This window comes from Enoplosus armatus, chromosome 4 (genome assembly GCF_043641665.1).
Source record: "Enoplosus armatus isolate fEnoArm2 chromosome 4, fEnoArm2.hap1, whole genome shotgun sequence".
NCBI classification, from domain to species: domain Eukaryota; kingdom Metazoa; phylum Chordata; class Actinopteri; order Centrarchiformes; family Enoplosidae; genus Enoplosus; species Enoplosus armatus.
In genome coordinates this window covers 23,712,229-23,738,579 of record NC_092183.1, presented here as the reverse complement: position 1 = coordinate 23,738,579, position 26,351 = coordinate 23,712,229, and the positions used below count along the sequence as shown (strand labels likewise).

The window sequence follows — 26,351 nt, the reverse complement described above, 5'->3', positions numbered from 1 at the left end:
CGAACAGGGTGGAGTGACCTGGACCTGATCTTCTGGGGACATTTTGACATTTTTCAGAAGTAGCTGCAGAGTAAGCACTCATCACTTTCATGCTGCTCTCTAGGGTGAAATCATTCCACTGTGTCAAGTCATCCCATCGGTCCTTGAAGATGTCTGCAATGGGTACAGGCAGCTGTGGACCCAGACCCAGGGTGAGTCTGAGTGAGATGGAGGCAGCTGCCCGGTTCTGCTTAGAAGTGGTGAATTTACAGCTCACAGCAACTTAATGCGACACAGTCTCTTGTCTTTGATATCTAGTGTCGGAGAAAAATGTTTTTGCACACTTCTGATCCGTCGTAATTAGCACGCATTAGCTCGGAGGGCTAACTTGGCTCGTTTACTATATTACTGAAAGCCGCTGTCACCCTGTCCCACCGAACCCCGTTCAAAAATCTGGCAGTTCAATAAAGTGTTGCTTGATGGTCCATATAAATAAAAAAGAACCAATAGTCGATTATTATAATTATTATATTTAACAGCCGGGTACAGCCCTATAACCATTCCAATTCACTTTATGCAGATGAATGTTAGAAGAATTCCTTTTCAGGTTATGAAACAAACTGGTCACTGCCACTAAATAAGCTTACATGGCCTCCCTTTCCTCCTTTCATTTCTATTTTTGGTTTCTTTTAGGAAATATCAGTAGTCGCTCTTATTTCAAGGGCGCTCTCTTGGTTATATTTATTCATTTGATTTGAACAGCACCCAGGCCCTTTTCCTTTGTAGTTATTTTTGTTTTTGTCGATTATCTAAGTCCCTTGTGAGTTAATAACTTTATTTTACCAAGTCACCTTGATTTCCCAAATTTTATTCCATTTCAATTTTATTGTTCAGCCTTTCAATTAAGATCTTTAAAGTGTGGCTTGACACAACCTCTCCGATACCCGGGACAGCCAATGAAAATGGCCTTTCTTCTCCACTTAGAAGTAATGATGAACTTTTTTCAAGGGTCAATCATAAAAGATCCTTGAAACACATGGTCACCAACTCCTTGTGGTGGTTTGGCGTGATATTGAATTCTTGATCAATAAATTGCAAATTTCGTGATATGTCCCCCCTGTGGAATAATAACGTCCTGACGGGCTTGTTGCCTTTCACTTACTCAGACTGGGAAAAACAGGTTCATGTTCTAGAAGATATTTTCAACAGTGAAGGTCTTTTCGTGGCTTAAAGGACTCCAGACCCTTCATGGTTTTTACATTTGAAACTTAAAACCGCAATATGAACATATGGAGTTTTTCAGTTTCACATCCCCTATTATCCTAACACTATTACTAGGAGATACATACAACGCTCTATCTATAAAACACAAAACTTTAACAAACTTCCTATCACGCTAGTCTGGGAAAAGGAATTTCAGGGTCTTGGTTTTAAGTGGAAGTGGCCCTCAAATATGGTCTGGCATCCTCTCTTCCTCAAAAACATCCATCCCATCAGTTAATTCATTATACATTTGTTCACAGGACATACTTCACTCCTGTATGCAGGTATAGAATAGGAATGGCTGAAGGTGATAAATGTAATGTGTACCTTTTCTGAAGCAGGTAATTATATGCATATGGTTTGCACGTGTAGCACTATCCAAAAGCTCTTATTTTATTATTGAGGTTTATCTATAACCTTGCACATGTAAATAGCTCTGCACGTACGCGGCTGTAAAAAATGTTTGTACACCCCCAATATATAGAATATGTGTGTGTGTGTGTGTATATATACGTATACACAGGTACCCATGCCTGCACCCTGCTTTTCTTTTTTCTTAAAAATTGTATGTATTTATTTCTTATTTATTTTACAGTTTAATAGTTTTAATTATTTATTTATTTGTTTTTCTTAACATTCTTACTTTAAGTATGTATGTATGTATACATATATATATATACATGTACACACAGTATTTGGGTAGCCATATTTGTGCTGATATGTATGTGCATATGTGTATGTATGATAGGTGTCTATACAGTATGTATGTATATGTGATGTGTTTTTTTTTTCTTTTTTTATGTTATTGCGACTGCAATACAGATGGAAAAACACACACACACACACACACACACACACACACTAAAGTGGATATTATACAAATCAAACAGTCCCTACACTAATATCATAACTGGCATCATATAAAGAAAAATACCATGAACTCATTGTTGGGTACAACAGAAGTGTGGGTGTATTTTAAGATATGATGGCGAAATGAAGATATGAAGACTAACCAAATAGGATAATGTTTAATAAAATCACTATAAATTCAATATTGAGAGAAAAATATTTTTAAAATACTGATGTTATAAATAACATAAAATAATTTAAATACATTACGGTCACTGTTAAATCACTATATCCTACAAGATACCAAAAGTCATTATAGTAATATCATACAGAGCTTTAAATAAAACAATGAATATGGTGTGCCAGAAAAATAAAATAAAATAAAGGTTTTTGAAATTGTATACAATAAATCGGTTTACCCTCAGAATATTTTCCCCAACACACAAACTGAACCAACAGGCTATGAAGGTTCTTTACCAAGTTCACTGTCTTTATTTGGTTTCTATAAAGCCTTGTCTTTAAAGTCTGCATGACTAATGCAACCCAAATGACTAAAAAAAACTAAAAGTCACTAATGCAGAGTGAAACCTTTTTTCATGCGGTCACTATTGTTTATGGAAAAACATCTCATACTGCCTTAATAACACAGAAATATAATTATCAATCATCAATATCACAATTAATTATGATTTCAGTTCCACTTTCTGATAAGGACTTTATATAAAGGCTTTATAATTTGGAACTTGTGTCTTTGGTAATGTTATTAAATAATTGAATAATGAATGCATCAGTAATGGTACGGATAACGTTGCGTCTAAAGGTTTGTCACGCGCGCCTAATCAGAAATTAGGGAATACGTGATTTCTCTCGTTACGCTAACTCTTTTAGCGCATTAGCTAACTTTGTTAGCTAGTTGTACGGCCAGAGACAAAACTCATTTGTTAAATCTTTGCATTTCAAGTCTTGTAGGCCTTCATGACCATTCAGGACAGAGTTATAGGCATGTAAAGATTTATACGCCCTCAGTTTCTTTTGACTATACACGCTTGGTTTCTCCATCAGGTAGGTGTAACGCTAAATGTCTGGCCATTCCACCGGAAGTTAATCCTGTCAGATCGTCCATCCTCTGAGTGAGCGTTTACGGGTCGGTTGGTTAATGTTAACTCTAACCGAGTGAGTGACCGTACATATTCAGAGAAACTCATATTTTCTTCAACCACTGTTTAAAAAAACAAGCCAACAAAACTTGCTAGCTAGCGTTACCTAACGTGTTCAGGAAATTATTCTGCCTCCGCCTAAGCTCCGCCCACAATGAAACATCATAATATTTACTAACAGAAAAGGGGGTCTATAGTTTGCCTTTAAGTCATTGGGAGGACGGTTAGCCGTCAAGCCAAAATGACACCAACCCAATCCAGGTGACCTATAAAGCATTGGTAAATAATTTATTATTCGTTAATAAAGCATGTTTTGTTACGTATCAGAAAGTAGTACCACAATTTCCTATGCAGGTAGCAACTGAATTTATTGAATAGACTGACGAATGTGACCCAGTGTTTCCCGTTTTTAGGCATTACTACGCTATTTAAGCAATGTGCTCAGTTATGAATTAATTAAGAATTCGATTTGTATAGAGGCTGCTGGATCTCAGCAGGGTTATGATAAGCTGAAAACTGTTACAATATCAGTAGCTTAATATCAGTAGCTTATAGCCTATAGTTAAAGACATAGCCTATATCCCCTTTTTCAGTCTGTAAGCTCCAGATGTATCATTTCCTCAATGTTTTGCTCTGCCATTATTATTTATCAGTCATGGCAATCGCCATCTGAATATTTAACAAAAAAAAAAAAACACAAAAAAAAACAAATTCTTTAAAAAAACAAAATCCAAAAAGAATATTATGGCCAAAGCTTTCTACACACCAATACGACTGTTACAACGGTCCTGAGTTACGATAAGTCCAAACATTAAAAGGATACAAACACAAAATGTCTCATTTTCGACAGCATGACTCCACTGACAACCATCGCAATGTCTTTGGTCACATTCAAGGTGTGCGATGCTCCGTGAAGGGGGACTGCCGCTCCTGCTGATTATGCCGCCGAGAAGTTGGATCTGATGGAGTCCTCCCGCAGCTGACGGTGTTTCCCCGTGTCACATTCTTCACTATGCGTGCGACGTTCGATGGTTATCCGGTAGTTTTTTCTGCAGAGGAGTGAATCACGTTAAAAGGAAGATTCCTTTCAGTTGTCATAAAGTCGTACTCACCAAAAGAGAGTTTGAGAAGCGGCGGCTATACACAGACTTATTACTTATTAGGTAGAGAAAAAGATGATCTAAACTGTGTCCATTACATTTTACATTGACTCTTTGACTCTGACATTTTGGTGCGCTCACTTTTACTGTCAATTCCAAATAAGAGGTTTAGATGATATGGGTCAGCTGAAGGTCTGTTTCCAGCCTGCGTGATACTCAAAAACTATGCAAACAAGACCTAAACTCTAAAATTCTATTGTCAAATATAATGTGAAAGTAATTCATAATGTATTATCTAAAGGAATAAAATAGTTGAATGTGACAATATCAGTACACATTAGATAAATATCACAGATTGTTACCTGAAAAAATAGAACGCTATAAGCATCGCAGTTCCCAGAACAGCTCCCACTATGACTCCGGTCAAAGCTGACACTCCTAGTCCACCTGTTTGGTAAAAAAAAAAAACAACAAAAAAAACACGGGCTCCATCAGACATACTGTAGATCACATACAAACTCCAAGTCAAATTTCACAGGTTTCAGCGAACAGGAGTGCTCATTTACATGACTTGTCCGGCATCTCTGTGTGAGCTTTATATCTTCCTCTCAGGGTGAAATGGTCAGTGTTGAAGGCAGGCAGCAGCTGAAAAGTTCCGTTAACACCGAAGTAGTTGGCCACCACCTGTAAGTCAGCATGCCATATTATCATTGAGTCGAAATTCACAAAGCATCCGCATGTCGGAAGATGTCAGCACCTTGGCTTGATGGCTCATCACAAGTGTTTGAATTTTGCTTCTTCTTACCTCGTACGTTCCGGCCTCAACATTGGTCATGGCCATCAAGGAGAAATCTCCGTTTCTGTCGCCATTCACATCCATCGATACCTGGCCAGAGATTCCTGTCGACCACCATGAAGAACAACGGAGAACTTTTCATTTAGCTACACTCCCAGGAAAGATTCTCTGCCACAATAAGTACTGTAATGCCATTCCAGGGCCTATAATCTGAAATTCATGTTTTAAAAGTTATATAATATACACACACACACACACAAATATATATATATGTAGATGCTTTGTGACTGTACGTGAACATGAACTCTTTCTTGTCTACTAAACACAAAAAGGTTTTGCTGGAAATGTGTCAAGACAAAGTCAGAGGCAATTAAAATGCACTATTAAAAATGCATTATAATAATAAGTCAAATACAGGCATATATATTACTGCGAAGCCAGTTTTTTATTTTGGGATTTTAGTTTTTTTTTTTACTTGGTATTTGTTGTTGCACTATAGCCTCCATGTTTAACCAAAAAGGGCATCAGAGGCTGGAGCAAGTACTGCTAGTATAACCAATACATCAACGCTGGCACATTTACTGTAGTTTTACTGCAGTGCAGTGTAGTTCCATTCATGAAGGTAAGGTGACCTAAAACTAAATACAAAAAAACAATTACAGATGTAAGAAACTCAGGGATATTTTTGAAAGAGCCCAAAGAAATCTACGGAAGGACATGAGGGGAGACTTTTCCCAACTCTCTATATTTTGTTTTCATTTTGAAATGAACTCCCACTCAGAGCTGTAACTTCCTGGAGTTTCTGCTGGTTGCCTAGAAACTGCACAGAGCACCCCCCCCACCCCCACCCCCTCCCTGTATAAAACATATTAATTAGTGTCCTCTAAAGGTGCTGGTAGCTGGATTTTCCAATGCATTTAAATCGCCATCAAAAACCTTTCATGTAATTAAAGCAGGAGCATTTTGTAAATTTGACATGAGTAATTCTTATTACTACGAATTCCTCTTATTATTCGTATGATTGTTATTCACAGCTGCTCTACACTGCATGAAAAGTTGCAACTTGGGAGATGAATTCAATGGGCTCATCTTCGCTTTCTCCACACAGTCTTAAATGTTGTGTTTACAGGGGTGAGCTTCCGCATTGAACACTGAAGTTTGCAACTCGTCGAAGTCAGAGGACTTTCCTGTTGAGATGCCGAGCGCTTGATTCCCGGTCATTGCAAATCGACTCTTGAGTAGCAACACGCGTCTAAAGGTCCGCTTGTGAGGTCAAAAGCGGCCTAAGGTTTGTCTCAAACACTGTTCGCTGACCCCGACATCTCCTTGCAAAGGCCTTTAGACTCGGCAAGGGACGCCTTCGCTGGTCAGAGAGGAGCTGTTAGCATTAGCATCTGTGGCCTGGTGGCTTGCGACAACACACGTCTACTTCACAATGCTCGCGCTCTCGCGTTTTCAGTTTTGCTCCCACAGTTCCCATCATGCTTTGGGATTCAATACTGCCACGAAGGCAGTAGGCTTGTTCAAGGTGCGCCTCGCCTGGAAACTGGACGGGACCAGACAAGAGTTTCCAATAGCCTTCACCGTCTCGACAGGAAGTCAAAGAAATATTTTCATCCTGTCCCAGATCCTAATTCAATAAAACGTCATCAGACCAATCTATTCAGCGTGTACTCTGTCTCAATAACTGTTGTCTCATATGAGACACTGGAGAGAGGAAAGAGTACCGTCAAGATCTCGGACATTTGTGATCATCTTCATTTTGTTTCATGCATATTTCATGTTGTCAAACTGACGAATGCTTCCGTATTTCCTGGTGTTTCACTGATTTGCAGCGGTTTTCATTCTTTTTCAGTTTCGCCTGCGCTTTGCTTATCTGCAGAGGTGTTCTTATGTCGTAGCCACCACAGTGCAGGCTGTTTTTTGAAACATGGAGTGACACTTTTTGACTAGAACAGGAACTTGAATGATGGCAGTACGGTGCTTTATATCACGTTTTGCTTCATATCCAAGTAGGTGTTAAGCTTGGTCATGACACTTGAGAGCACTGGCAGTATTGATGGTCTGATCTAACAGGTTAGGCCTGTGACATCATCAGCCTCAACTGCTCCTGATGATGGGTTTTATAAGAAAACCGGAGTAACTCTGCTACTCTAAAAGATTTGCAATGCCGTACATCAGTTTTAGGACATTCGAAAGAACTTCCTCACTCCCTACCACACCAGTTACATTGCTCATAGCGGCGGTGGCAGTCATCCCTGGCTCAGTGTGAGCAGTGTGTCCTACCTACCTTCAAACGTTCTGTTCCACATGTGTGAGGTGATCTCCGTTCCGTTCTTCTTGCTGTATCCATTTTTCATGGCTTCATGCAAGGCGATGGCATACAGCAGCACGGCATCATGGAATCCCTCAACGAACATGTTGACCTGAAACATATAGGATTGTACTGTAGCTGCCACATCCTGATTCTGAAATTGCATTGAAGATTTTTTTTTTTTTTTGTGCTTTGGATAATTGAGAACTTAAATCAGTGGTTCCCAACCTTGGGGTCTCGACCTCCACATCAGCGGTTGCCAAGGCTCCAAGAGGGGCCATGACTCAGTTCAACAATCAACATTTCATATCTTCTGCTGCTCATCTCATTTTTTGGGGGGTTAGAGCTACAGGCTGTGAGTATTAACGAATGCTGACGCTCAAAACCGTTCCTGCCTTCTCCGACAAACCAAAAGGGGATTACTGATTTTTGAGTTTTAAAGTTTATTTGTAAATGCAGTCACACGTGTTGAAGGCTGAACCTAAAATAGGATTTTGGTGCCACATTTTATGAGCAGATTCAATAAAATGCTATCACACCCCCAAGGATGAGGATGTACACTCAGATTCCAACCCTGCTGGACGGTGCTGCTCAGTTTCAGTGGCCATTCTTTTATATATGTTTATATATATTTGGATTTCCATTCACTCCTCCCTTAAATACATATTCCATTGAACCCACACATGGTGCTTTTTAGGGGTCGCACATTAAGTACTACCTGACTTATCAGCATCTATGAATCCAGTGCACCAGTCAGTAATATTCAAGAGATTCCGTAAGATGTACTCAAGCATACATACACTTTCGCAGTCTTCGCAGTCATGGAACCCGGCTTTTTTGACGGACTTTTTCATTTCCATGGAGAAGTTTTCAAACTCAGGCTTGACCGTCCTAAGCAGGGTCACGGTGTTAAGAGAAGCAAAGGCCTGCCTCGCATCGTCGTCATGCTTATCCCCCCTCCTCCATGAGCCATTGCCTGGAATTACATTTAAAAGAGGGGAGAGAACAAGAGCCACTGGTTTAATCTCCACCAACTCTTGACAGAAATGCCTTTTAAACAGAGGAGCGGGGCTACAATTCCAACATTTGTTTTTTTTACCCCATATCTGAGTGCCAACACCCTCAAATTAAAGCTGAGAGTTAGCACGGTGTCACGGTCACAGGTTGTCATTTGTCATTGTCACATTCTCACAGTGTACAGAACCGAAACAGCAGAAAATGTGGTACTGTCCAAATATACATACATATATATATATATATATATATAGTGCTTAACAAATTTATTAGACCACCACCCAGTGTAAGGTGTTTGCCACCACTGCCCTAAATTAACAATATTGCTGATGACCAAAATATTTGATGTCTCTGTAATGGTTAATCCACCAGTATGTGCAAGCCAAGCTCTTTAATCAAAATTATATCTTTAATGCTAAAATATAATTATTGTTGTTATCCATGAATTCTCAAATTTACTGTTTTACAAAAAAGCAGAAAAAAATAGTAAAGCACATTATTATTTTTTGATTGAGATGCCAAATGACAGTTATTTACTTGCATTCCTGAACAGAAACATTTGTTTAGTGGTTGCAAGAATGCAAGCTGTTATCAGGGCCAAAGGAGGTCATACAGAATATTAAGACTTTTGGTTAATATATGTGAATAAGGGCTATTTAGTTGTTCCAGTTTGTTCTTTGCCTAATAAATAACAATACAATTTTTAGTTTGAAACAAGTTTTTGACAGATTTCTAAAATATTTGTGTTTTCTCATTTTTATGACAGGTGGTCTAATAAATTTGTTAAGCACTGTATATATAAGCTTATTCATACATTAAGACTGCATGAAATGTATAATGTATATGTGTGTGTAATGTCATTGACTTTACCATAAGAAGAGGCATTGAAGAGTTCAACATTAAAGAACATGTAATTGCTGCTGGTCAGCCGTCGTCTGTGCGCGGCCAGCATGATCTCTCGTATTTTGTCTGCTCCCATGCACATGATGACCACTGCAGGGAAGAGAAAAAAAATGACACAAATGAGACAAATGCAGTTAAAGTCAGTAGCCAGATCTTAGTAGCAGTGGCCATTAAGATCCTCAATGGTCTCACATTTTCACAACTGACAAAAAAAAAAAAACCCCACCCATCTTGGTGTTAGATGATGATTAGTGGGCGGAAACAGTTTAATAACCTATAAAAAGATAACTCCTGATATCATGAAGAGACAGCTAGCAAACCACAAGTGTCTGTAGTTAGAGTTACTTGAGGTGACGTAATACACACACACACACTGTGGATTTTTCTGTTTGATTCAGTTTCGTTGGGTCATCAATTGGCATTCATCCGTGTCAGTAATTAATCAGCTCTCGTTTTGTTATAAATTAAAGAAATATTGAGTGTGTTTAGGATTACATTTGGAAATGAGTAAATCAATTTATATTTTCTACGTTTATTGTTATGCACAAATATACCAAGGCAAATTCCTTGTGTGTGAAAACCTACTTGGCAGTAAACCTGATTCTGATACAGGCCTATTTTGGGAACCGATATGATGAGAGAAAGGAAATCAAATCAAACCCATATTTGTTTACATTTTGTCGAATTGTTGCCATTAAAAGTAGCTGAATTACTAGCAGCTACTGTTTGCAGTGCACCCATGGATGTACAGACAACCGTCACCGGATTACTTTGATACTGAAGAAAACTTAAAAAACGTGATGATTCTCAGGCAAGTTCTGCAGTACAGTTTTTCCTACCTAATTTCTAAGTGGACTTGTGGACGTTAATTTGGGACAGACATCGGTGGTAATGATGTCCTCCGGGAGGCGTAAGTCGCCCTGCCTGATTTCAACCGTGCTGCGCGTCTTTGTGTTCAGATTTGACAGAAGTTATGACTCTGAAATTCACGAATTCACCGTGAAACTGGTCACCATGTTTTCGGGTGCCTCATATTTGGCATCACAATCAGTCACACAATAACTATCTTCATTTAAATACAACTGAAGTTCCATGAATAAAAAAAAACAGAAAGGCGGCTTAATGTTTTGCAGTTTGAATTTACTTCTCTCTCTTTTTTTTTGTTTTAGTTATTTTCAGGTTTCATTTTGTTAGAGTTGGCTGCTCTACATGCAGCAGTAACTGCTGACAAATTGCCAATGTTTGCTGCATAGACTGGCAATTATACCATAATATTCACAATCCCCAAATATATTCTGATGTATACAATGGGCCTCATGCAGCAACGCTCTATTCTATTTTCTCTTAATTTTCTGTTAAGAGAAAAAAGAAGAAGTCAACTCCAGATGCACCAAACGTTTGCTCTTACTTATGGCACGTGGCCGATTGTTTGCTATTAGCATAGGTAATGCCCCCTAAAGCAATATATAAGGGCAGGTGTGGTGCCGGGTGCAAATACTCAGGCTTACATGCCCAAGAATTGGAGAGATGCAACCAAAAAAAAAGGCTGCAAGAAGAAGAAGAAGTAGTGAAGGTACTGTTGAATGTTAAAACGGCGTTACAGGAAAATCAAAAACCCAGCGACGGCAAAACATAAGTGATGCTGCAAATGCAGAGTCAGCAGAGGGACGCACAGTAACTGAAATTAAAAGAAAATGGTGGAAAAAAAACCCGCATTGCCCAAGCCAAGCGCTTTTATAGTCTTAACTGGGATCAATGGACCAATAGTATTTCTTTAGACCACGAACTTAATAATCCAATCATTGCAATTACTCTAAAACACATAATAATCTAAATTTGATTATATGATATTCAGTTTGTGGACTGTGAAAATGAGATGTTTTTCTCATACCTTGGTAAGAGTGCTCTCGACCATCTCGCAAAGAGAAGAGCAAATAGAGGAAAACACTGGTGACTCCCAGAGATCAGTGTGTACTAACAAAATAAGAACAAATTGTGGATTCTCCTCTCCTCCCACTGGGGGGGGGGGGGGGGGGGGGATGCGAACTGAAGCGGATGCTGCACGGCCTGTATAGACAAGTGTGGCAACCTCGGAGCTGAACTTTGTGCGCACTGCACCTGTAAAATACGATTCAAGGTTTAGTTGATGACAGCAAATTATTATGGGTGACAAATGCCCCTCACCAAAATCCCCCAAAAATGGCGGCACAGTGACGAGGGGGGGAGGCACTGAACCCCAAGTTGTGCTCCCGATGGAGGCCAGCACCTTGCATGGCAGCTCTGTCGCCATCGGTGTGTGAATGAGACCTGATCTGTAAAAGCGTTTTGGGAACCGTTACGGTTGAAAAGCGCTACATACGGGAAGACACCATTTACTTATGAAAATGTGTCGTCATCCGTAGTGACTTGTTGAAAACTGCGTAGAGGGTCAATGCATAACTCCCGCACAGTTTCCAAAAAGGTCTCAGGCAGAGTGAGCAGAACGGTGATAACACTGCCAACTGTGTTACCAGTGATAGACCTCCAAGTAGAGCAGGCAGCTATTTATCTCATTTGGAGCTCTATTTGTTTTAAACTAAACATTCAAATAATTTAAAAGCAATGCAGTGAGGCAAAGTGTCAAAAAATGATCAAATGTAAAAAAAAAAAAAAAAAAAAATCTTTCTCTGGGTTGAAATGAACTTCTTCTTTCGGTGTCCCGGCGATTAAAAATAAATAAACCAACAAACAAGTTGCTACGCAAACAAGGGTTGCAATTGAAAAACACAGTAACCCCAGCGTCCCTGTTAATATGGAAGATTCAGAGTCTTGCTGGAACATTCCTCACAACTCTGTCATTTAAACACACCTCCTGAAATATCCCTTGAGTCAGTGGGACAAACTTCACCTCAGTGCTGCCAGCACTATAGCACCCTTTAATTACACTGGGCTCTACACACACTACTGGCCCTGTGTGTGCTCTGCGAGCCCTTCCATGGGGCAGCGCTTGCAGCCAGCAATATTTCAAAACTTCTGGATTTCCTTCTCGCTAGGGCACTGATGCTGGTTACAAATTAACTCAGGAATGGGGCAGCACATGGCGCACTTACTGAGTGCCCACAGTGTATTTCAGGCGCCCTGCGTTGGCCGTAAAAGTTGTAAAGCTGGAGAATATGCAAATAGGGGACTGTTGTGCAAATTGGTAATGCCATTACTACTAAAAAACAAGGATTTATGCTGTTGGGGCGCATCTGGATGAAGAAAAGAAAGGTGGCGCGAGCTCCTTTTAAAATGAATCTGTCTCATTTGGATGCAGACAAAACCTTAACGTACGTAGACGCTGTTGATTACCAAACTGAGCGAAGGAATGGCCGGGTGACCTGACCGGGGGAACTAGCCTGTCTTTGCCCTTGAAAAGGCAGAGACCTTGATACATTTTTGGCAGTCGTGCGGTTTAAAAAGCGTGACACTGCCTCGCAACTATGCGGGAGTCCGAGGGGAGTTCTCCTCAAACACAAAGACACACAGGCTCAGGATGGGAGTGCACATCTCGGGAGGATTAGCGTCGGAAATGGACCAATCGCATTACATATCGTAATATTGTGCAGTTAAGGATGAGGGGATTTTTACAAACAAAGCGTGGAAGTGCTGAGGGACTGTGAAATGTCTGAGGCGAGAAATGGATACGAGTAAGAGTAATGAAGCGTGTCGGCTGAAAATGACAGGTAATGTGTAATGCTTTCGCTTCAGTCGTACATCCCCGCTTCGTTCCACGACATAAAAGACGTCAGCAGATACCCCCCCCACTCGTGAAGTTTGAAGCTTTCACGTGTCTTAAAAAAGGCGGTTGCTAACAAGCGGCTAAATGAGACTACAGAGGTCGTCGAGGACATTAAACGTCTTCGTGCCAAAACACGAAAAGTCATCTACTCACTAGTCCCGCCTTTACAGCTTTGTTGTGTTTAAACTCTATATCTATCTGTCTATATATCTATATCTATCTATATTCTCTTAAAAGTGAAGCTTAGCGGTGGTGACGTTGAAGTCATGCGACCATGGTGTAGTTCCTTTATAGCCTAATGTTAGCTTTTTACTTCTGGTGATTCCATTAACGCTTCAAAAATCATGAAAGTGGCGTTCATCAGTGAAGATTATCTTGCTGAACAAAACGTGTGAGTATCATAAACTTTTGTTTTGCCACAGAGTTTATTTTCTGCAATAATCCAAAATCCCATGGAACAAATCCCGTTGGCTTTTTGTGGAGATGAACCAGGGCGACGCTAACTTACGGGTTTGCCTACAAAAATACGTCGTCCCTGCAACAGCTCTATTGTATTCTTCACCTCCTTCTGATCTACTATTTTTATGCATGTGAACACATTGTGGATTACTGCTTGAGCTAAAGACTGGAATAAACAAGTCAATCGCGTCAAATCCTGCCGACTGTCCACAAAAAACCCCCCTGCATTTTTCAAGAACAAATAATTTTTTTTCCTGTCCCGCCGCTGTCCGGTTTAACCAAAACTGATTCTGCTCTATTGCATTATGTTGTCCATCCCAGCCACAGGTCTACCTGTAATGCAATTACAAATGCATGGCCTCAGGCACTACTTTTGCCAGACCTGTTGGACAGACGCTGATGATGCTCTAACAGCCTCCTTGTGTAACCTGTGTTTTCAGTCGAGGATACACAAAGAGAGGAAACAGACGGTGCTCTTCGATGTTAAATAATATTTTCCGCTTTATCGCGACTTGGGTCGTATTTTTCCGCAGTTTTCGCCGTCATCCCTAGAGGTTATGACAACTTTGTACTGTTCAAAGTTCATTACTGATCATCTGGGAACGCGGTGGCGGCGCCAAAAAAGTCTCAGTTGTGGACAGCACGGCACACATGGCATCTTAAGGCGCTCACAGCTGAAACTCAAGGCAGACATCGACGCCTGAGCATCGGATCGGCACGTCCCAAGTCACAGTTGATTGCAATTTTTGCGACCTCACCTACAGATGCAACGAAATCCTACACACTGTGATCCTTTAACGGTGCAGAGGAGTAATGAAATGAAAAATACACTCAGTGATCAGAAAACCACATGGGTGTGTCGAGGGCTGTGTAACATACAACAGCATCGCTGGCGGCAGATTGTATCAGCTCCAGTTTCCTGCATTCCTCTACAGTCAAGAGAAGACCTGAGACCTAACTGAGCGGCGAGTCGTCTCTGGTAAAAAATTATCCAGCAGCGTCACGTCAATTTTCAAGAGTTCAGAATCTCCCTGTTAAAGCAAAAGCAATTCTAAAGCTCACTAATGAATACATCACACCTTGTTTGTTTAATACACCATTTTACAGGAGCAGGGACTCGGGGGGCCGCTGCCGCTTTGCCTCCAGTCCAAATGAATACAGTGAGTTCTACTCATCCTAAAGTGCACACCTTGATGACAATCACGAAACACAAACCCACCTTTAAGGAAGTATTTACTTTGCTTTTGTTGTCTGATTTGTAGCCACGTGGCACCGGTGGCAGTAAACCTAAGGCAATAAATGACATTACTTATAGCATACATTATCATATACATTATTGCCTTAAAAATGGCACACAGCCTCACAGTAACGTTTATTGGGAGGAAATCCTGGAGTGTGCTAAATTTTAGGTGTCATAAATTGTAGCTATTTCCTACTTTTTTCCTTCTCACGTGGCGCACGGGCTTTCCAGTGTAGGCTAGCTATGCTATTTCATATTTACCCGGAAGTAAGTTGGTGCTTTTGTTAATGATGTAACGTTCATATCGTGTTTCCACAAGAAGTGACAGAGGGAGGCCAGCCAACACATGAATCGTCCACCGCATCTCCGTTAAATTGCGCATGCTTCCATGCATTTTTAACGTAACAATTAAAGTGGGCATTGTTATTCTGCGGACCAATACAGTGGGTGTGGGTGTGGGTGTGGGGCTGCCCCCCCCCCCGCCCCTTTTTTAAATAAATAAATAAATAAATAAATGAGCCACCTTTACTGTAAAACTCAGTAAAGGTTAAAAGCTGTTAACATGTTCCGCTGCTCGTCTGATTTTCAGGTCAACGCTTAAAAAGGGGGGGGGCTCCGCTGATTAAACAAATGAAAGTCTATGTTTATAGGTGCTTAGAGAGTACTTCTGCATATGTGGGGGGGAAAAAAAAAAAGAAGTTGTATACAGTCTTAACAACAGAGGGAGCTGTGTGGAGTCTGATGAATCTCCTCGAGCGATGAGGGGCTGAAGACTACTACTAAATTTCAATTTACTGCTATTACCACCTACTTTTTCAATGCCCGTCATGGGTGCAATGCTAAATTGGTCGAGTGCTCTTTTGAGGCCGTGAACATCCAGCGCGTCATCATAAACACGTCAGAAACGGTATTTCTAAGTAAGCGAAATGACGTTATATTTTGATTTGAGTACGGTTCGGACCATGTAGTGCCAACTATGAAGGGCTGCAGACTTGGAAAAGGCTACAGAATAACTGCATTCAATTTCAACGCACACACACTCGTGGATACAACATCACGACCACCGAGGCCCCGATGTGCGAACCAACAATACATTCCATTTCTATAGAGGCACTTGTGCAGCCTGTGCATACCTAGAATGAAGCAGTCCGAACGGCATCCTGTGAGCTCTGTGCACTGGAAAACTCCTCCACAATCTGGCTTTAGGCTCAGCTTCTCAGAGCTCGTTCATTCTCAAAAGCATAATACAACCGGTCCGCTCGACCTCTCTTGAGTTTTAAAGCATTTCAAAAAGCAGCCGAAAAGGTCACGTCAGGGCCACGTGATGCTGAGCTCATGGAGAGAGAGACCGCCACCACATTTAACAGATAGAAACAGATACATTCCTCCTCGGCGACGACAAGCTCTATGTTTGTTTATGACGATTTTTCCCCACTCGTTTTTTTATTTGACTCCCCCTGGCTTTTTCGGAGAATACCGCCACCGCAAACATAACCCATAATGATGTCATCCTTAATTTTATTGCACTGTTCCCTTCTTGGCACTGTTCATAACTGCCAAGACCATTGTCTACTTTACCAAAAAAAACCTTCAACTTAAAACTTAATAGCATTCAGTTGACACAAACCTTTATGACTGATATTCTCACTTTTCTTGGTGAGTGTTACTAGCAAGGCAGGTCTTACAGAGTGTGACCGCAGACCAAAAGCCCCATTTCCTACAAGCATCTTTTGGCTGAGACAACTAGTCTCATTGCAATTCCACGGACTAACATCCGTTTCAGCCTCAAGATGGTTTTGGGAAACGAAGCCCAGCCTGGTAGGGATTCCTGTTGCAAATAAATCTGGGTCACAAACAAAGTTGCACGTCTTGCAGTGAGGTCGTTTAACTCCAAACAATCGGAGACAATAACCCGACATCTCAGCGTCTGCTTCCGCGCAATATACAGCAGCATATGAAGTAATTAACAACTGCAGCAGCTCGCAGCAAGTGTTTAACAAAATCTCCCAAGAATCCATTTATAGAAAGTGAATAAATAAAAAGACAAAACTTAAACAATAAAACTATACAACGCTTGGTTACAAAACTCTCACAAATTTTTCTTTCCCTGATCATGGTTGATCTTTCGCGGTCCATTTTTTTTTTCTTTTTCAGTTTTCTTGCTGGATTTTTCAGCATCATACCACTTGTCGCTCATCCAAAACGTCAGCAGTGAAACCGAAAGAAATGAAATCTGTTCACTTGGAACATCCTCAAGTATTAGATTACTGTTCACTACGTTAATTTGCTCAAAGTTTAAACCCTTCAAGAAGACCTCCAAAATAAAACTTACCAACATATGCTTCTGTAAAATCCCTTGTTTTTGAGCCTTGCGCAGTCAGTCATGCCCAGGCAACATTGCAAAAAAACAATGATGTGCATCTCCACTCTTAATGAATAATAAAAATCAAAGTTGCATTGAGGTGAGGATGAATTCATGGCAACAAATCAAGAGTTGGACTGGCAAAAAAACAGCTGTAATGGTGACAGGCTGAAAAGGCGGGGAAGCCAAATAGTTTCACCTCTAAAAGAGGCTAACTCCACAAATGCTATGTCCTCGTGCATGCAAAACAACAAGTGAACAGTGAGGGTTGACAGCTTCAAAAAACAAGCTAAAAGTGAAATACATCAATCGGGTGCACTTTGAGAGCAAAAGTAAGACAGATCTACGAAGAACTTTGTGCCTGTGTAAACGACTTAATCATAAATTGTATAGATATGAATAGTACAGCATTGAAACAAATCTTTAGTCCACGCCCACCTGTTGTGTAGGCCTCACCTCGGTCTCACCTTGTGTATAAAATGGACCGTGGCCGGACAACCGGCTCCCAAAAACAGCTTCATCTTCAGCTGTTTAAGGAAACCAGAGAGTTATCAGTCCACCACTATTTCAGTTTTAGAAGTTAGAAAGGAAGATGCACAGGATTAATCAGCCCCCCCTGGTAATCGAAATTCCATGTTATGATGGACCAGCGTGATGTGTATAGAAGTGTTGTGGGGGGGGGGGGGGGGGGGGGGGGGGTTATTCTGCAGCAGCCTGGTTTCATTTGCATGCAATTTAAATCAAAGTAAACACAGCGGACGGCACTGCGCTCTGACGTGGCACTTCTCCAACCAGGAGGCCACAGACTTATCGACGCATCTGTCCCCGCTGCCTTCAGGTGATCTGCAGGGATGAACCGATCGTGCCAGTTTTATGCCACACTCATGTACGAGTACTTGGTGCGAATGGGTGAATGAAAGGACAAATTATAAAAGCTCTAGATTAGAAGCGCTAGATTAATGCAGCCACACATGATGTTTTTAGGAGAGAGTGTGGAAAAACATTGCAGGCTTAGCCAGCTTTAAAGGGGACCTCTTATGCTCATTTCCAGCTCTGTGTTTTCATTTTGTGATTCCACTAGAGCAGCTTTGCATGATTCACAGTTCAAAAAAATTCCTGATTAATCTCATACTGGCCCTTCATGCAGCCCCCTCAGTTCACCCTCTGTCTGAAACAAGCCGTTTGAGCTCCTGTCTCTTTAAGGCCCTCCCCCTTCCCTAAAAGCCCACTTTCTTCTGATTGGCCGGCCAAGTTCCGGAAGTCTTTGGAAGGACTGGCAAACTGTAAACCTTAAACGTTACATAGCAACGCTGACATAAACATAAACATCTGGTCTGTGCCTGGAGCAGAGATACCATATAAGGACATCCGGGCCTATCTGACATCAGATAGACACGGCGGTAAAAAAAAAACTGAAACGGAGTGTTCAGAGCAGTCTGAAGCCTGAGATTACTTTTACAGTACGGTACACATACAGTACGTTTACCTCATTATTTGGCAACTTTGGCAACGTTTAGTATGAATATCCAACATTCTAACATATATATGACAGTAAATAAGGAAAAGCATAAAAGGTCCTCTTTAACTGAAGTAAAACAGCTTCTTAATCAGCAGTGTACTTCATGGTATTTTTTTTTTTCATTCCAAAACTGTGTCAACATGCAGCACATTTAAAATGGAATGTAAGGAACTAGAGCAACTAAAGCTGTGACCACTGTTAAGTTCACGCCGGCGTGATCAAATCACATGACGGGTTTCCAGACGTTGCAGCGTTAAAAAACGCTGCGTCACGTTGGGCGCCGCGGTCGACTTCTTCTGTTTGAAAGTGCTGGCTTCAAACGCCGTGCTAGTTCTCGTTTGATGCTGATAGATCAAGTAAAAAAAAACGGACATAGGACAATATGGGATATATTTAAATATTCTTCGCCATTTTTGGTCACATGATGAAGCTGGGAAAAAAAGTGGGAGGGCGCTGTTTGGGAACCCCTCACAAGTCCTAATATGTAGCACTCATATGTGTTATTGTTTACATAAACTGTTTCAAAGAGCGCCATAGCTAAGAAGAAAAAAAAACGCCCATGGCTACGTCTGCTTTTCGTTGTAAGTAGTTTGCATATTGCTTGATATGACACACGTCATGTGTTGCAACCTGTAAAATGCTCCATTGAACATGTTTGTGGTTTTGACAGTATAAAGGACATCATTTTTCAAATCCGATTTGTATGTGTGTTGTGTGTTTTTTTGAGGTCCAACATGCTGATACAGTGAGCCACGGTGAGAAAATAATTGTCAAGTCACACAGGTGATGTGCTGACGAAAAAGATTCCAAACATTAGCACGTTCTGTTTTGTTGTTAGAGTGGCGTGTAAGGGCAAGATCCAAAGTATTCAAAAGCGGCCAAAATAGCCATTTGGGAAATCTCCCGGAACCATGTTTATCAAGCATATTGATTGCATGGGGGGGGGGAGTGGGGGGTCCCGAACTCTAAGCCTGGCTAGCAGCCAACAAAGACAATGCTGTTGTTTATCCAAAAACAAGCCAGGAAGGATATGATTCTATAAAAACAAGAATACTGCATTAGACACCAGGCATCGAAACTCTGGGCTCGATGCAGAAAACAAAAAACGTAAATGAACAAACAAACCAAAAACACAAAAACGTTAAATGGAAAAGGCAACCAAATATCAAGTCTGGTATTTCTGAGCTTGGTGGTGATTACATTTGGCAACTTTGCGTTGCTGAGTAGTTTTCCCCAAAACTGTTATTTATGCAATCAAATGACATCAAACAGGAGGGGGGGGGGGGGGCTCATCAAAAAAACTCTCAACATATGAGGAGGGTGGCACATTCAGTTACAAAAAAAAAGGGGGAAAAGTGGCCTATTTCTTTTCTGTCTTTATGTATATTTCAGTATATTCGTTGCATAAAAAAAACCCCAATAACAGAACAGAGCAATTAACTGTGCAATTAATCTCAATAGCTGAAGGCTGTCTGCATGATTACATGTGTGAGCACCTTGAAATGCAACAGAGCATCATCAAATATATATATATAGATATATCTATATATATATCTATATATATATAGAGAGAGAAATTTAAGTTTTCCCAAAATGGAGTTTGGGGGAATTAAAAGCACTGAGTTAAAAGAATTGATTGTAATATATAACATGAGATATATACAATGCCTCAATATAGCATGTCCCCCTCTAACGCTGCTCAGGTCTCTACAGTCTTTGCTGAGACCTTTTCAAACCTCTCAGTTAGGCACAAGACATGCCGGGAATACTAATTTCTTGCCATCAGGTGCACTTTGCAGCTCTGCAGCGTTTAGCGTGTATAATATATGCTAATTTATACATCTATGGAGGTGATGTAATCGGGGACTGCTATGACCAGAGGATTGCAGCCAACAAAGCTGCTTATCAGTGCTTTGGGGGGTGGACGGGGCAACCTAGAAATAGCCTTGGCGTACATTCATTTCTCATATGGTTTGAGAAAAGTGCTGCCAAATCAAGAGGACAAGTGTGGTAGTCATCCAGCTTTAACACTGCATGTATGTGTGTGTTTACATTACACTCGTGCAGCAGCCTAGTTCAGTCCTACTATTGCTACTAATTCATGTTGCATGATGTAACCTAACCTGGGTCTCACCCCCCCCCCCCCCCCCCCCAAAGAATGATATGCCAGTTTGTTCTGACTTGTCATGTGGATACATCATACTTTCTTTTTACGTCAGGGAATCTTATTGGAAAGCTCACAGAACATTTTCTACCCAAGAACAATTTACTTCAGTTAACAAATTAAAAGGTCCCACATTGTAGAAAGTGACATGTCCATGTCTTGTTTGATTATCATAATCAGAACCAGGATCAGAAATACTTTATTGATCCCGGGGGGGGGGATTTTAGAGATTCTAAAGCAGCTCTAGGTGCTGTATAAATACTGTGAAAGGATCAAAACGCTCAGTCCGTATTCAGACACTGTGCCTTTAAACGAGCCGTCAAGACTTCCTGTAAGGTTGTGATGTTAACTATACAGTTCCCACCCTCAGTCACGCCCCCCCAGCAGGTCATCTGCTCCACCCACCAAGTGCAGGGACGCTCATCCACCCGCTCAGTCTGTCTGAGTTATTGGAGCGCTCTGCTCAGGAACTACTCTTCAAGTTTTTGGAGGTTGTTCAGTTTGTCTCAAACGGCTTGTTTCAGACAGAGGGGGGGAACTGAGGGGCTGCAGAGAGGGCCAGGAGAAGATACATAAGTGCTTTTTATGAATTGTGAATCATGCAAAGCTGCTCTAGCGGAGTCCCAGAATAAAAATATAGAGCTGAAATGAGCAAAATACGGGACCTTTAAGTTGCTCCGCCCATCCGAGAGACTGTCCAGAAAATGCTGCAGAAGAAGACAATGGCCGTGTTTAAAAAAAAAAAAAAAAAAGGTATTACATGACTGTAAGAGCTCTAATCACTCGCAGCTTTAGGCCACACATGTAGAGAGGGGGTGTCCCATTTTGTTTTGCTCACTTTGCTCTCTGTCTGCCAAATCCCAAAGTCCTTCTAAACGATTTCAAGCTAGCTATCACCCATGTGGCTCATCCATCATCTTAATGTCTGATGGACATTTGGGGGGGGGGGGGGGGGGGGGGTCACCAGTCTTTCTCCTTCAGTGTCAGCTCCTGCTGCACGGATGAAGTGGCAGCAGCTTAATGATTGTTATTAACCCTATCGACGTGTTTGTCCAATCATCATCATCATCATCATCTGCTGATCCGATTGAACATTGAGTTGATTCAATCGATTTGTCAACAAAATGAAATCAGCAATTCATTATTCATGTCACTTTTGTCAAGAATGCCAAACAGTTCCAAGTCCCAGGTTCTTTAAAAAAAGGATTGATTCACATTTCACAACCTGTGTAATCATTTGCGTCCAACTGGCCTGGGCCAATACCCCTTCTTACGGACGATTTCAGTGTAAGTGATGGGGGACAACATCCGCAGACCTTGTTTTGGGTAAAAAAAAAAATTTAGGGACGGCTCGATACCATTTTTTCACGTCCGACACTGATACTGCAACCTTGAGTGTCTGGAGATACTGGTGCCAATCCGATACCGCCCCCCCCCCCCCTTCTTCAACAACTGTACTCCCCTAAAGGAAGAAATCCACAACATGACTCAGTTATGGACAGCGCGGCGCACACATGGCATCTTAACGGCTAAAAACTCCACGTATCTAAGGGTCGAAACGGCGCAAGCTCTGCAGTTTCTTTCCCATGTAACCTCTGGGGTTGAACTGTGCGTCATTGAGCGTTCGATCAGGTTCAAGTTCCCAACGCCGCTGCCAGCCCCCCTTGAAAACACTCACATTGCATCAAGTGCACTCCTTCCTGATGACGCATGCTTGCTCATCCATGTTCCTCGTGACGCGTCTCCTCCGAAGCCTATGCACGAAAATGCATTCTAGAAAAGCTGAGGCTTCGGCAGACCTGAGTCGGATCCAAAAGTTAGCCTGTTTAATGCAATGTTCCCCCCCCGGGGGTAGTGCCGACTTGATGAGCTGCAGTGGAGGAATAGTTACGCGGAAAGGGAACTTGGTGATTTGCTTCTGACATTTTGCAGACCAGACACTGAGAGGATATCATTCGTCAGATGAATAGATTAATAAAAAGAATCGTTGGTCGCAAAAAGGCATAACCTACAGAAGATACCGACAAACATTTTGCTGGTTACAGGTTTGATGATCAAAGTCCAGTTTGGGGAGACCCTCTTTAAAAATGTGGAGGTGACTGATGCTGACTCCTGATGTCCTAACTCCACCCCATGTAGATTCTACAGTGACTTATTATTAAATGACTTATGAAGTAGTTTATATATAAACAATCGAGTTCATTTAGGATGCAAAAAAAAGGGAGGGGGGGGGGGGGTACTGAAAACTGCATTACCTTCAGTCTCATAGATGTTTTGGAGGATGTCGTCAGTGTCCAAGCGGTCCCCTTGGGAGAACGCGTACGTCTTGATGTTGAAGTCCGCCATCAGATGGTAGACCCCCTCCAGAGTGAAGTAACAGTTCCGCTCCTCCTGGTCGTCTTCGTAGACCAGCAGCGCGCTCTTCCAGGTGAAGTGCTCGAACATCGCGGCGAAGGTCTCTGCCATCTTCACGTAGGGCGGCGCGATGCGGGTCAGGTGGGAGTACTCGGCGTCCTTGTTGCCGAAGCCGGCGGCCAGGGCACCTGCCGTGATCACCGGGATGTCCCAGTGGGACGCCAGCCTCACCACCGCCGCCGCCTCGTACTCGCACACCGGACCCAGGATCAGATCGGGCTTTTTCCCGCACGACCTGTCCACCAACGTGAACAGAGCGTCGTTGACGCAGTCGGAGTTCTCAAACTGGATGTTGAAGTGGAGCCCGGAGTACGGTCCCCCATCCGTCTTCAGCCGCCGCTGCGCGTAAAGGATCGCCGGCGAGACTCTCGCGTGTGAGAAGAGGTAAGAGTTATTTTGTGGCAAAAACACCAGAACCTCTATGTCCTCGGTAGTGGGGGCTGTCATAACTGGATCCAGGACCACCAGAAAGTACACGCACAGCGCGCTGAGACACAGCATGATGCGACTTTGCAAGTCTCGCTTTCGGATCAATGACTACAGAGATGTTCTTCAAATGCCGCCCCCCCCCTCCCACCACCACCACCACCCCCCACCCCCACCAAGTTTTGGCTCCACTTGGCAGCGCACATACACAACAGAGAGCCCTCCGCTGTGAGCAAATGGCTTAATGGTAAATAACTTGAAAATGAGCGAATCTGCCCAAATGTGTGTGTGTGTGTGTGTGTTTGTGTGTGTGTGTGTGTTTATTGCTGGGATTGAGAGTTCCTTCCGAAGGCTCCTGAACCTGGCTCCAAAAAAATATTCTCTCAACAGTTGATCCCTTCCGTCCAAGGCTCGGCGAGTCCTTCCAGCAGCGGCAGTGGCGGCAGCACACGCTGCGTCTCCGGGCCCGGAGTTTTGAAGCATCTCCTCAGGATGATTCCTGCGTCATCGGAGCGCTGCCCACCTCCTCCTCCTTAAAGCGACACCGCCGCCTCTGCGCGCTCCGCCACAATGAGCCACTTCAACACGGTGAGCGGGGAACATGAACACGAATCCCGGACATAGATGAAGCGCAGCAGAAGAGACTGAAAGAGAGAGGAGTTATAGTGCCAATGCACAAAAAAAAAAAAAAAGTGATTTATTTCAAAATGTGGGGGAGGAAAAGGAGAAGGTGGCTGTGCCAAACAAACACAACAAGGCCTGACTAACCTCTAAAAACAAAGCACCAACCAAAAAAAGGATTTCACCAAAACAAGTGCAGAGGTGGCTCCGAATGTCTCTGGACAAAGGTTTAACCACGTGAATGGGAAAATGTACAGGGGTCACGGCTGACCCCTGGGTTTAGTGTGACGGCTCACCTCTTTATTAAGGGTGCCTGGGCAGCCGGTCTCGCTCTCCTCCCCTGGGTCACTTGGTTGGTTTGGACTTGGGTTTGGTTTGGCTTTGTTTTGTTTTTTTATACCTGTACATACACACACACAACACACCCACACACACACACACTGCACACACTGCTGATGGACTTGACTGCAGACTTAAGTTAGTTTTCTTAAGTAGAGTGCGGTCTCCATACTTTCTTCCTTTGAGCCAGGTCTTGACACTTACTACTACATACAAATGCAGTATGAAACTGTCAAATGGATTTATTTTGCAGTATGCCCGGCCAGGAAGTAATAATCCTGCAGGTGTTCTGCCCCCGCCTCACGGAAGTGGGAGCAAACCTTTAAACGAGGCCTTGTAGATCTGATATGTGAGTGAAGACTGGAGAGAAACCCGAGGGGAGAGGAGAGAAAGACAAGCAGGAGGGAGGAAAAAAACAAAACACAACAGGCACTTTGCCCCCCCACCCCTGCCTGGCATGTGACAATGATGCACATATGTCAGTGATATTTTTTTATATCTTGACAATATATTTTGTGGTGCTAATATATTTTGCTTACTGTGTGCATTACATGTTTTGTTCACGGTGATATTTTATATTTTTAGATTTTATGATGCAGCCTGTGATTTATATTGTGCATGTACTGCTTTTATATGGAGCAAATTACTTTTTGATAATCAATACAGTCAATCTGAAACCACCTCTCTTTTTTCTTTTCCTTCAATCTACAATAGGTGGGCATTGGCAGTTTTTGAAGTTTTACATATTATAGTTGATTCGTTATTTTAAATGAGTAATAGTTAAATTAACTTCATGTCGTGGTAACTCTGCAAAATTATTATTTTTTTAAATGTGGCCAACCAAACAATAAGGCAATAAAAGGTTTGGGATATTGATTGAATCTTATTTATGACTGAAAAGGTTCTATGTAGAACCATTAGTTCCTTTAAAAGAACCCTTGGGGTTTCTATATAGAACCTTTTGAGGGTGCCAAATATGTACCAAGCCATAGAACCTTTAAAGGTTCTATATAACCACTTATAACCACTTATTCTTTGTGTGGGGTTAAAAATGTTAATGTGTTAAACCTTAAATAGATGATTAGGCTGTTTCATTTCCGGGGTCCTGAGCATTTGGGCACCACATTTTTTTTTTGGGGGGGGGGCACACTTTTGTTGCTCCAAAAAAAGTGCCCAGCCCACATGGGTTTACAAGACACTGCAAACAATAACAAACTAAGAGCACTAAGATAATTAGAGCAAAAGGACAAATATAATACACCTTGTCAATGTCAAACAATTGACACATTTGAACACGATCCTGCTCCGTAGACGTCACATCTATAAAAGATAACATACTGTGCCTTTATCACATCAGACATAAAGCGCCCTCCTGCGCTGTTGGTAGGCACTTGCAGACGTTTTAAGGAAAAGGCTCTATCTGAAATGATGATATAAAGGACAATACAGCGCGTTTTCATTTTCGACCAGACATCTCAACTGGGCACAGACGGACCTCTGCGCTCTAGTCAAGTTTAAGTCAATAATACTCATTGATGAGGCAGCTATCGTTTCGCATCAGATAACATATTCTACGCCAGACACACGTTGGGTAAAAACTGCATGCAACAGTGGCAAAAACACCAAAACCTCTGCCCTCGGTAATGGGGGTTGTCGTAACTGGATCCAGGA

General features: G+C 42.0%; 1 protein-coding gene across 2 annotated transcripts; it reads right to left on the bottom strand.

Moving 5' to 3' along the window:
- Nucleotides 1-2,560: 2,560 nt before the first annotated feature.
- npr3 (natriuretic peptide receptor 3) lies at nt 2,561-23,850 on the bottom strand. 2 transcript variants are annotated; one of them, XM_070904694.1, is made up of 8 exons: nt 23,135-23,850; nt 9,343-9,465; nt 8,259-8,434; nt 7,435-7,570; nt 5,154-5,248; nt 4,915-5,032; nt 4,711-4,798; nt 2,561-4,297 (listed from the first exon to the last, which is right to left on the bottom strand). In XM_070904694.1, the coding sequence occupies exons 1-8, from the start codon at nt 23,793-23,795 to the stop codon at nt 4,186-4,188; spliced, it is 1,509 nt and encodes a 502-aa protein (XP_070760795.1). In that variant the 5' UTR covers nt 23,796-23,850; the 3' UTR covers nt 2,561-4,185. The 2 variants fall into 2 exon arrangements, with proteins under 2 accessions (XP_070760795.1, XP_070760794.1); XM_070904693.1 differs by having other exon boundaries at nt 4,711-4,795.
- Nucleotides 23,851-26,351: the final 2,501 nt, after the last annotated feature.

Coding starts and splice junctions, on each gene's coding strand:
- npr3 (XM_070904694.1), bottom strand. CDS start 23,795: ATGCTGTGTCTCAGCGCGCTGTGCGTGTACTTTCTGGTGGTCCTGGAT. Junction 5,033..5,153: donor TTGAGGCCGGAACGTACGAG/GTAAGAAGAAGC, acceptor GCTGACTTACAG/GTGGTGGCCAACTACTTCGG. Junction 4,298..4,710: donor ATAGCGTTCTATTTTTTCAG/GTAACAATCTGT, acceptor ACTCCTCTGCAG/AAAAAACTACCGGATAACCA.